The sequence below is a fragment of the Haliotis cracherodii genome, unplaced genomic scaffold (genome assembly GCF_022045235.1).
Source record: "Haliotis cracherodii isolate W230 unplaced genomic scaffold, xgHalCrac1.p SCAF_8, whole genome shotgun sequence".
In the NCBI taxonomy this organism is placed as follows: domain Eukaryota; kingdom Metazoa; phylum Mollusca; class Gastropoda; order Lepetellida; family Haliotidae; genus Haliotis; species Haliotis cracherodii.
The window spans coordinates 40014202-40027300 of record NW_027266341.1 but is presented as its reverse complement, the minus strand read 5'-3'; the positions used below and the strand labels follow the sequence as shown (position 1 = coordinate 40027300).

The 13099-nt window shown below is 38.4% G+C and overlaps 1 protein-coding gene across 5 annotated transcripts in view; it reads right to left on the bottom strand.

Annotated features, from left to right (window-relative positions):
• Window positions 1-13099, bottom strand: part of LOC139449426 (neuronal PAS domain-containing protein 2-like) — a 55831-nt gene that overhangs the window by 32479 nt on the left and 10253 nt on the right. For 4 of the 5 annotated variants that reach the window (XM_071230810.1, XM_071230811.1, XM_071230814.1 and 1 more), the window contains exon 2: window positions 6622-6678. The exons of the other annotated variant lie outside the window; for it this stretch is intronic. In XM_071230810.1, coding sequence (XP_071086911.1) covers window positions 6622-6678 — 57 coding nt within the window. The remainder of the gene's footprint in view (window positions 1-6621; window positions 6679-13099) is intronic. 5 annotated transcript variants of the gene reach the window in all.

Genomic DNA, 13099 nt, shown 5'->3' with positions numbered 1-13099 from the left:
ATTTATCAGCAGTAGCTAGAACTTATATTTGATTTTAATGAGATCAAGGTAATCTAAACATGTGAATTAATCCTGGTTTTTTGTTTATTCAAAGCATTAAAAGTTTATCTCTGCAGCCGTTGTTATATGCAGCCACTAGACAACTCGTCTTGCATCAAAACATGGGCTGTGTACTTGTGGGCAGATGACCACAGAGTACACTGATCACTGTATCAGATTAACGAGACTGATTAATGAGTGATTTCTGAAATTTGTTGCAAGATAGGTGTGTCAGAGTTGTAATGCAAGACTGTCGGATTAACAGGTCTAAATAGCACCGATTTAATTGGTTCCCATCATAAGTGTCGGATAAAGCCGATTGTCTGATTCACAAGTGTCGGATTAACAAGACTTAACTGTATAGCGGAAACTGTCCAATTTGGACTCAGTTTGGACTGGTAAACAAGTCTGGTTTACACAGAGTACAATAAGACAAAAAACGCAAAGATCGTTCACATCATTGCTGAAGCTAAAATGTTTAGAATAGAACTTCTTTTACAATCATTGTCGGTAGACGCATTTAAATAATCATATGAACAATTATAGGCTACAAAATGTAAAGTTGCAGTTAGAACATGTGGCAATATATTTTGTGCTGAAAACACTATAGAAATCTACAAAGTGTTAGGAACAACAGAGAGCTTGCTATTTGGTGCTTTTCTAAATACGACTCTCTGACATCATATCTTTAGTGTCATAATGAGCAATATGACGTCATAATAGATCAAAACCTTTGCAAAGGCTTGCTTATTTTTCTTTAGGGGTGCCCAGATCACATTAGCTTACAAAGTTCATGTGCTACATGCTTTCAGTGCCTGTCAAAAGTTCATGTAAACTATTACAGTGTAAACAAACTGCTTGACCATATAGAGCACCATATTTTAAAGCCTGTTGTCAGTGATTCCGTAATTCAGATCGAAAACCAAATTCAATCTACATGTAACCTAGCTCTACATTGAAAACACAGTATGTTTATTTCCTTATTAACTAAGCGGACAATAAAGTGTTAAGATCTATAGAATTACATGCAGGATTAGCATTGTTGTTTTAGCCGAGAATGACTATGAATGAATGATTTGGACAGTTTCCACTGTACATGGAAATGTTTATCAGTTGTTCCTGCTCATTGAAAAGTTAGGTGGAACAGTGTCAGGTATAACCAAACAAACACATATTACTGAACTGAATGCAATTTCAATGTATTTTTCTCACAGCTAATGCCATGTACAACTGATAAACTTAACTCCCTCTTTTGGGTGATGTTTTGCTGTTTTCAGCAATTCCGCAGTCACAGAATATTTTGCATAATGTCCTTTTGCTGTTTTTGGCAATTCCACGGTCACAGAATATTTTGCAGAAATGTCCACTCGGTACAGAAATGTACCTATCTTGCAGAAAATTACATCTTGTGCAGAACTAGTACAGAATTTTGCATTTATCTGCAGCAAAATTTGTCAAATACACTGCAGAATTTTAACATTTGAAACAAAAGCTGATTTTAATTGTGTAAAGGGATATACATTTTGTTTTGAAGTGAAGTTGATTTTTGTATTATTGTATCCTGATTCACTTCAATAAGCTACTCTAGCCATGAATAAGTTTATCATAAAAATGCCTGCCACATGTCAAACATGCGCAAAACTACAAAATTCTCGAAAACTAAGCTTAAAAAATTGCAGAATTATCAAAATTTGGTTTCAGAATTTACAAAAATTGTCTTTACAAATGAATGATTCCTATTGAAATGTTTGGTGTATGCATTAGTTATGTTTTCATGTCATGAGAACAAAGCAGAAATAAGGTGGGATATAGCAACAGCTGTTTGGTAATGCCTGACACTGCTCTACATAACTATTAAAATTATTGACCTGTGTCTTTCACAGAGTTTGAAAAGGGCATATATTCAAACATGCATGAAACCCTTTTAGAGGCAATAGTGTCATTACAAACAAGGATTTAAATGGGGCGACTATGGTATATGAATGAATGACATGATTTGATTTGTTAAACCTTTTAAGATGACAAAGACCCTAAACAGTTTCTGTGACGTTACTAAAGCATTGGAGTAGTGTTTGATAAACAGTGTATTCCATAAATTGAGGTTAAATGGTATACATGGTTCACAAGTGAAATAGTAAGGAAAGTATTTGAGCAAAAGAAAACTGATCCCTGGAATCAATATATTAGCCAGTCCTAGTCCTATTGCTTTTACTATTACATCAAGCATCAAGTTACATTGAATGTAACATGAAATTATTTGCTCACTCAGCCAGCTACTCTTAGATTTAAAACTGATATTAAAATGGGCTAAAACCTGGAAGGTCAAGCTTAATCCAACTAACACAGAATTGATTCTGTTTTCTAAAAAAAGGTATATCAAGCACGCCATACAAATTCATGAATGGTAATCCTGTATGGAAGCTGCAGCCACAGGTGTGAAGATAGTCTCCATTACATGATTATTTGTTTCAATGGCCAAATTACAGTGTTGTCAGATAAAAAAGTTATTTCCATGTTAAGGGTTTTGATATTAATACTGTAATAAACGGAAATTGTAATTTATCACATGAAATTAACTTTAAAATAATTGAATATGTTCACAAATATGATAAAACATTTTCTTTTTCCAAAATTGTAACAGTGTATATAACGTTAGAAATTTAGTAATGCATCTGTTTATTTGTCATTATGTACACCATGTGTTGTTCTACAGCCAATATAATGAACGACTCTGTCAAAGAGATGACTCCAAATTTCTTTTCTTTCTTTGATCTTCACTGCAGTAAACTATTGTTTGAATAGAATGGTAGGATGGCGAGTGAGTGCAGGAGGTCAAGCTGGCCAGTGTCTGGCTACTTCCTACACCGCCAACAGGAAGAGGAAGACCGAGGAGCAGGTCAACACGAGGAGCAGGTCAACACGGTCAGTCATGCTGTGGCAAGCTCTAGTGAAACAATGCCAACTCAGACAAGTAAACACAGCAATCGATTCGACTTAGGGGTTAAAACACTACTCTTCCGTTATGCCTATTGTCGGCTCAGCAAGGAGTCACAAATACCCTGGAGTTCCCAGTGTAGGTTTGAATTGGTTTTTATGCCAAAGTAGGAAAAGGGAGTATCACTGTTCCAAGCCACACTGAGCAGCAGAGTAAAAAATACAATTTCCAATCTTCTGCAACAATGGATGTACTTCAAATCCTGTAATCTAAATGGCTTGTTATATTCAATGGTCAAGATTTGGTGCTCGTACATGGTACAGTTGACTAATATTCTTATAAAACATGCTTTCAATGAAAGTGTAATTATGGCCAAAAACAAAAACTGGCTTATCAACTCACTGGTATCTTGGACATATGAAAGATGCATCAATATACAGTGTTCGAAACAAGCACCTGCAGGTAGATCTTGTGTCAAATTTGCAAGGGTCCTTATGGCCTGCAGTAAATGTATGTGAAGACAAATTTGTCACAATAAGCTGCAGTGTTGTTAATGAAGGCCGGGAGAATTTAGCATGTTTAGGTCAGGCAAGCAGCTTCTAAAGTCTGTGGGTCAAGATGGCAGCCTGGCAATTTCCTTTATTTCAAACACAGCCGGTATGATCAGAGAAACGAGTGTGTGATTACTTGCTGAGTCCACCACAGGGAACACCAGATAACATCATCCTGCATACAGGAAAAAGATGCTGACACATTGAAAAATCCATCCTCTTACTTTACTTTGCCTATTTACCATAATTACAATCTAACCAGAGCATTAGATAAACGGCATATTTGTGTAAAATACGTAAAATAAATCATTAATATTAATATTGAGTTGCTTGTCCACAATTGGACATGAACAATCTAAAAAAACAAATAGTATAAAAACTGCTTAATTACCCAGTATAGACTTTTCAGCTTGCATGTGGAGAATTTACATATAAAAGCACTTCCAGTGTTTAGCTCCTGGGTCTAATAACAAGATTAGTTTGGGATGAAATATTTCTCCCTCCAGCATAATCTACTGCAGCAATTAGCTGGACCTGTGTTTGGGAGACACTTCAACTCAACAGATGTCATGGTGTCAAAGAAAATATCACAGATCAATGTCCTTTCATAGTTGTTGATGAGTACAGATGGAGCCAACAAGTTCCGACGTATGCATCGTTATTACAACATTCTAGTCTTTGTCATTTCTCTGGAGAGTTACCTCATCAAGAGTTGCAGCCCCGTGGGAGCATGTCAACTAACTATGTCATAGGTAAAAAGGCCTTCCTTCAAAATATCAATCTACACATTTACTGAAATCATAGTTACACAAAAATTACTTTCTCCAGAGTGTAAATTTGAATACAAAAGGGCCTTTCTAGAGTGCTGCATTGCCACATCTTCTTCAGTAATTATCACCTGCATGCAGCAGCAGTTTTCCATAATGAAAGAATCTCACATAAATACCTCAATGGGAAATATTTAATAGATAAACATACTGTGTTTTTAGACCTAGGTTACATGCAGATTTAACCAAACTACATTGAATTTGGGAGTGAAAATGCAGCATTAGCTTTCAAGTGTTAAATTCATGGTTAAATCTACAGGCATTGAAAGAACATCTTCATTCTACCATAACTTAATAAAACATGAACTCTTTGGTGTCAGCAAAATGATTAAGTGAAGTGGCATGGGTTGAGTGAAATGTTTTAAGCGGCTTGTCAATCAGAATTACGGGGTCAAGAACAACAGCAATTAAACAAAAATTCTTTTTTTACACCTGAAGACTTCACTTGAAAATATGATGGGCATTGAAACCATGTAGCACTGCAACGTTGTGAGCTAACATGAAGTGTGTACCCCGCAAGTAAAATGAGCAAGCCTTGCAAGGTTTCATTCTACACAGCACGTCACTGTTAGGATGTCGCATCACTCATTGTGATGCAAAAGAGTGAGCACCAAATTTCAAGCTACAGTTGTCCTTAAAACTTTAAAAACATTCTCATTGAAAATTTCTACTGTGTTTCCTACACAAAATGTATTGCCACACATCTTTTGAATATTGTACTCACTGTGACTTTGCATTTTGTAACTCATAATTCTACCTATAAATACTTTTGACAGCAAAAATAGTACAATTCAATATACATTAGCTTCCACAGTGATGCTGTCATCAAGCTGGCTGTTTCAATCAGAGGAGGGTTATTGTATTGTAATAACCTTTGACTGACCAATCAGAATCAAGTTATTTCCAAATTCTGGTAGAATGTATGCTATTAACAGTTGCGAACTTGTTTAACTAGCCAGTGTTTATACTGAAGTAAGTGGTGTGCAACGCCAGCAAGCAACCTCCATCATGCCGCATGGCACCTTCTTTAAAACAGGCTGCCTGTCATTCCTAAACCATCTACTGATAGGGCAAAGACCGCTGTCCACAACAACATACCGGTGAAGTCAAGCATGTAAAGATGCAAAGGATATTTGTACTAAAGTATGGAAAAATACAGCGAATCTTGTGATGGGAGACAAACTACTTGGTGGTTCCCCTTTTGAAAATGACCACCTCTCTTGAAAAATGTCCCCTCTTTTAGGTCACTAGTGGGCCTGAAGTGCTCTTCCTTTTTGTCAACTTGTCACTGCAACCAGCATCAACATGCCCCAAAACATATGGCCTTGCCATAAATCATGAAGAAAAACTAATCTGGAAATACGCTCTCATGGTGTTTTTCCACTTGTTGGTAAGATTAATTGAAGATATTTCATATCATCTGCATACATTGGAGCCACATATGACTGTCAATAGTAATGCACCCAAGACTGGAACCTACAGGAAGTGCAATAGAATTAGAGTTTCTGTCACCTCAGACAAAGTGGCTTTCGGTGTTGAGAAATTTCATATTGAATAAAATTCAACTTTACAGATGGAGCCATTAAACTGTCTGTTGACGGCAATCATCCATATCACCACGTGACTGTAACAGCAACATCTCACAGGTGAGACATATTTACAACACTAACTGCATTCCTCAAAGTGGCTTCATTCCTTTCTCGGTCACAGTAGGAAAAGACAACCTAGTGAAGAACATCAAACAAGGAAACTTTGGCATCAAAATCCAACCGATACACAATTGCAGACATGTGCATGTTCACACAAAGCAGCATAGTTACACAGACAGACACTGGACACAGTAGTTGTAAATCATATCAAGCATGTTCAAGGTTACTTCATTGTGTTTCTGTACATTCTATGTCATATTCAGTTGCAGTGGATTAGCAGTGAACCAGTGACACAAGAGTGTGATGAGATGATGTCAGATCTGTAGTTCCACCAGTACCACAAGCCCACTCTTCACTGGTATTGACAGTCAGTGTTGGTAGGACAGTTCATATAGCACCACCCTCGGCATCCACCAATACAACCCTCTCAGCCAGACCAAGGAGAAGCTTAGTACTTAGTGTCTTGTGAAGTGGCCTGCTCATAACAAGCAACAGCCCCATCAGGTGTACTCTTACGAAATGGAGACATGTTTGTCCCTTGAAGCCACAGACAAGCACAATCATCATGCAGTGTAACAAGCAATGCTACCATGGCAGCCCTAGCGGAGGGACAAACCTACCTTTTCACATTATCTTTCACATCATCCTCAAAATCGTCAAAGCCCATGATACTCTCACTGAAAGGAAACAAAACGTACACAAATGACATACATGCACAGAATATGAAATTGGTATAGGATGTGCGCATGTGCAGCTGTGAGGACAGGTGGATCACATAATAGACAGCCTCCATATTACCTTATCAATCTCCAATGTATCAACAGATTTCATATTGAAACAAGCTGTCATCTGCACTTCTGAATCTAAACACCAGGTCACTCACAATGTGAAATATGTCAAACATGTAACAGCCACTGTTACTTATGTAACTTTCACTATGAAACGACCCTGAGTCAGCATGAAGTTACGAGGCAAAAAACTTGGACCCAATTCAGAATATGAACTTGGTTAACATTATATTCTGCTTCAACCTCTATCTTTTCTGGATCACCTATAAATGCAGCACTATACAAATAATTTCTCACGGGTTCCTATCTTTTTTATTTTAAGACACAAAGCTAGCAGCACATCTGTGACTATAATTATCAAATTGGCCAACAATTTCAAATTCTTAATTTCCTTCCTCATATTTTCTACGGGGCACAAGGCTTGTGAATTCCCCCCAGTCAACAGACTGCCAGCAACAACTGAGCACATGGGATTGCATAAATACTGCAAACAGGAAAACAGTGCCTGCCATGTCCTCAGTCAAGATGAGTTCTTCACTTGCCCTCAAGACGGAAGGACACACAAATATTTGACATGAGATTGAGTTCAGATCAATGTTGTTACAAGCAATTCCTGTATCCACATAGTGTGTGTCTCTAAATACCGGGAGAAGTCTTGGAGGTGGCAATAGGACTGTATATATGGACGAAAACATAAACATCCATTCCTGGAATAGTTTCTAAACCCTTTCCAAAATTGTTGCTAGGTATCCCAATAGAAATATATTAGGATACCAAATCAATAGATCAAACCTACGTACAACATACCGAAATGCATGTACCCAGTACATGTGTCACTGAGGTTCAGGTAGGTACGAGAGTTGAGTATTACCAGTACATGTGTCACTGAGGTTCAGGTAGGTACGAGAGTTGAGTATTACCAGAACATGTGTCACTGAGGTTCAGGTAGGTACGAGAGTTGAGTATTACCAGAACATGTGTCACTGAGGTTCAGGTAGGTACGAGAGTTGAGTATTACCAGTACATGTGTCACTGAGGTTCAGGTAGGTACGAGAGTTGAGTATTACCAGAACATGTGTCACTGAGGTTCAGGTAGGTACGAGAGTTGAGTATTACCAGAAAATGTGTCACTGAGGTTCAGGTAGGTACGAGAGTTGAGTCTTAACAAAACATGTGTCACTGAGGTTCAGGTAGGTACGAGAGTTGAGCATTACCAGAACATGTGTCACTGAGGTTCAGGTAGGTACGAGAGCTGAGTATTACCAGAACATGTGTCACTTAGGTTCAGGTAGGTACGAGAGTTGAGTATTACCAGTACATGTGTCACTGAGGTTCAGGTAGGTACGAGAGTTGAGTCTTAACAGAACATGTGTCACTGAGGTTCAGGTAGGTACGAGAGTTGAGTATTACCAGAACATGTGTCACTGAGGTTTAGGTAGGTACGAGAGTTGAGTATTACCAGAACATGTGTCACTGAGGTTCAGGTAGGTACGAGAGTTGAGTCTTAACAGAACATGTGTCACTGAGGTTCAGGTAGGAATGAGAGTAAGATACATAAAGAGAGAAAGTTTACAATCTATACTAATACAATCAATTAATGCAAAGAGAAGGGCAAGACATCCTAATTTTGTTCACCTGCTTCAATCTGAACAGGACTGCAGGTACATAGTTCATTCAATTCACTGTCTTGATTGAAACAACATTTCATATTATGAGGCAGTGTTAAAGCCTGACAGTCAGTGGGTCCTTTTTATGGCCCCTATGTTAAACACTGAAGATTTAAGTGCCGTTATTCAAATACTTCAAGTGCTCAATAACCCCAGCACCTCATTTGGATATGGAACATGGTCGTCAGTCATTAACATGTTCATGTTATGATGACCAAAAGCATCACAATACCAAGAATACCTGAGTGCTGGGATTCTTAAATCCAAACCCATGAACAGCCAAGGACCATGTCACTAGTTGAATAGACAGAATCTGTACGTCATTAATGACTGAGTGAATGGTTTTACATGATGCATAAATGCATATAATAGAATAACATAGAATATGTTGCATCCCGAGGAACGTAAAATAATATTCAAAGCATCAAATTCTTGATGAGGTCCTCCAATTAGCAATTAAAGTAAAACGTTCAGTACAGTACAGTAAAGTACAGTACAGTACAGTACAGGACCCTCCTATTTCCTGTAAGGACCCTTGAAAGTCATAAGTGGGAGGCCATGGACCCCTAGTTTTGTAAGCCAGGGTAAAACCTTGGTGGCTTTGCTCTTATTCTGGATTATCATGGCATGATAACATACTGTGGGAGGGAAGTGAAAAATAGCAAATCACAATCATACTTTTCCCCTACAAATATATTTATCCTGAAGCAATTACTGAGTATAACACAAAAAAACATCTTCAAACTGAGATTTTCAGTACACAGTGATATATACATAGTTCAGTACATAGATTAACATGTGCAACTAACACTAGAGGAAGCACGTTTCTTTCCATGCGGCCAAGGCCAGTTGAACACAAGTAACATCAATGAACATGCTGGAAGGTCTCATTTCATATTGTTTACAATAAAGGTCATAGTTGTAAAGATGGTCTTAAATCTGAGAGGCATCCTGACTTTGATTATGTTGATCAAAACAATCATTTTAAGATTCAAGATTTAATTAGATTCCACAGTATTACGACTACTTCTCATGGTAACCAGCACTAACATATAGCTAGGAGGGAAACTTACCTGGGGTAGAATTCCTCATGATAAGAAGGCATGTCTGCTGGAAGTATATGTCCTTTCACCATGATGGAACTTAGCACAAATGAACTCACTCTTACAGGTCCCGTCTTTTACTTCCGCAATTCAAATTGTAACTGAAATGCCCTCTCTGAACGCCCAGTGACCTGCTTTTGGCAGCAACGAACCAGCATGACCCGGTAGAGAGCGACAAGATGTTGACATGCTGCCTTTAACAAATACACCAGCAAACTTGCACTTCCTCAAATGGCATGGTTGGGACCCCTCTTTCTTAGCTTAAACCCTTGTCACTAGATACTTCATGTCTGACAACTCTTCAGTTACTTCCCTTTTGTATTTCTCTACCAATGTCAAGTAAAAGAGTGGGATATTTGATAGGAGAAACACAGTGGGTTACATGGGTCAACAAAACATTGGCAGCAGTCCTCTCCCCCTACAATGTTGGCTCCTCCTGACAGCCCCAGGGAAACAATCCCCCTACCCACTCTCCCGGCAAAGGGAAACTCTTTTTGTATATCTTGTGGGGTTTTGTTCCAGAAATTTGTAAAAACTTTGAGTGTACATAGACTTGGGGCCGTCTACAATGAAACAGGAAGATGTGGACAAGCGAGATTGCTAGAACATCAAAATGGATATGATGAACCCTCAACAATACAACCAGAATATTCCATTTACATATCAATACTACATTACTTATCCCACACTATTAAAGCTCCAAATATGACAGCTAATTATTGACACATATCATGCAGATTATGAAATCAATCCAAATTATGCATGCTTACCGTATTTGCTTGTGTATAGTGTGCAACCCCATTCTTGGGCACGAGTTTCAGGAACATTGCTATTCCATATATAGTATGTAGTCAAAACTACATGTTGCATCATATCGCTTCGGGTGAACAGAAGGAAGATAATTTGGTCAATGAACATGTTAAAGTTGCGATAAAACACAAGACATCATGACTTACAATTTCAATTGTATTTACTTCATATGCTTGCCATTGTTTAATAAGCAGGGATTAAGATTACCATGGGTAATTGTCTCTTAAAATAACGCAAAAATAGCAATCAGCAACACACACATATTCTGCCCATTTTACCAGTGATAACGTTTAAAAATACCCAATATTTTAACTGAAAAGCAGTTTGACGAGTCACCGTTTGAGGCTTTCCGAGGGCTTGCTGTTTTGATCATGAAATTAATATGTTGACATAAAAGGGTCAAACAACAAGCATGACCTTCACGATTCAAAGTACATCATCTATGATGCCATGATTTATGGTAGGGCTGATCTATGGCAGATTCCACAAATAGGGCAGATGTTGGTGTATACTCAGATCCATGGCAGATTCCACAAATAGGGCAGATGTTGGTGTATACTCATATCGATGGCAGATTCCACAAATAGGGCAGATGTTGGTGTATACTCAGATCCATGGCAGATTCCACAAATAGGGCAGATATTGGCATATACTGAGATCTATGGCAGATTCCACAAGTAGGGCAGATATTGGCATATACTCAGATCTATGGCAGATTCCTCAAATAGGGCAGATATTGGCATATACTCAGATCCATGGCAGATTCCACAAGTAGGGCAGATGTTGGTGTATATTCAGATCGATGGCAGATTCCACAAATAGGGCAGATATTGGTGTATACTCAGATCTATGGCAGATTCCACATTAGGGCAGATATTGGCATATACTCAGATCTATGGCAGATTCCACAAGTAGGGCAGATGTTGGTGTATACTCAGATCTATGGCAGATTCCACAAATAGGGCAGATATTGGTGTATATTCAGATCCATGGCAGATTCCACAAATAGGGCAGATGTTGGTGTATACTCAGATCCATGGCAGATTCCACAAATAGGGCAGATGTGTGTATACTCAGATCGATGGCAGATTCCACAAGTAGGGCAGATGTTGGTGTATACTCAGGTCTATGACAGATTCCACAAATAGGGCAGATGTTGGTGTATACTCAGATCCATGGCAGATTCCACAAATAGGGTAGATGTTGGTGTATACTCAGATCTATGGCAGATTCCACAAATAGGGCAGATATTGGCATATACTCAGATCTATGGCAGATTCCTCAAATAGGGCAGATGTTGGTGTATATTCAGATCCATGGCAGATTCCTCAAATAGGGCAGATATTGGTGTATACTCAGATCTATGGCAGATTCCACAAATAGGGCAGATGTTGGTGTATACTCAGATCGATGGCAGATTCCACAAATAGGGCAGATGTTGGTGTATACTCAGATCCATGGCAGATTCCACAAGTAGGGCAGATGTTGGTGTATACTCAGATCTATGACAGATTCCACAAATAGGGCAGATGTTGGTGTATACTCATATCGATGGCAGATTCCTCAAATAGGGCAGATGTTGGTGTATACTCAGATCTATGAAAGATTCCACAAATAGGGCAGATGTTGGTGTATACTCATATCGATGGCAGATTCCTCAAATAGGGCAGATATTGCATATACTCATCCATGGCAGATTCCAAAAATAGGGCAGATATTGGCATATACTGAGATCTATGGCAGATTCCACAAGTAGGGCAGATATTGGCATATACTGAGATCTATGGCAGATTCCACAAATAGGGCAGATATTGGCATGTACTGAGATCTATGGCAGAGTTCACAAATAGAGCTAGAATCTAGAAAAGCATACAAAAACAAGTATAGCCAGCTCAAGCCAGCTCTATTCCACAGCATAGGGAATTTTTATATATTTTTAGAGTCAACCTGGTCAATAAGGATATTGTGTAATATAAGATTTCTGAGACTAAATGTTAGTTTAAAATAGAGCAGGTATTGGTGTATACTCAGATCTATGGCAGATTCCACAATTAGGGCAGATATTGGTGAATACTCAGATCTATGGCAGATTCCATAAATAGAGCAGATATTGGCGAATACTCAGATCGATGGCAGATTCCACAAATAGCGCAGATATTGGTGTATACTCAGATCGAAGGCAGATTCCACAAATAGCGCAGATATTGGAGTATACTCAGATCTATGACAGATTAACACAATATTATTCATTGTCAACTTCTATAGCGCTAAAGGTTGTATACTTTCATATACAGAGACAGACTTTCAATGCTCAATGCTGTAATTTCTCTGGATTATTTTTTTATCATTTCCCCTTTAGAACCGCATCATCAGTGCAGTGATTGCATATTGGTATTTTTCTTAAAAACTTTCACTGAAGTTTCTTTGTAGAAATAATTTTCGAAACCCTCTGCACCATTCTCTCATTTGACTAAGTTGAGAAAATCCTGAATATTTTCATGCTTCCTCACTACAGATCAGATTCAGAGCCTTTATGTAAGGATATTTTACAAATTAGATAGTAATTTCCATTCTGGTTTCTTGCTCTGCTTGCTTGAATCTGAAACCTTGGTTTTCTAGGGTGTCCGGATCCATCATTTTCGACTGACTGCTGTGTCTATCGGTAATAGACGTTGAACTTACATGACGTCATCACAGGCGAGGATTAGTGTGTCTCAAGCATGACGTTAT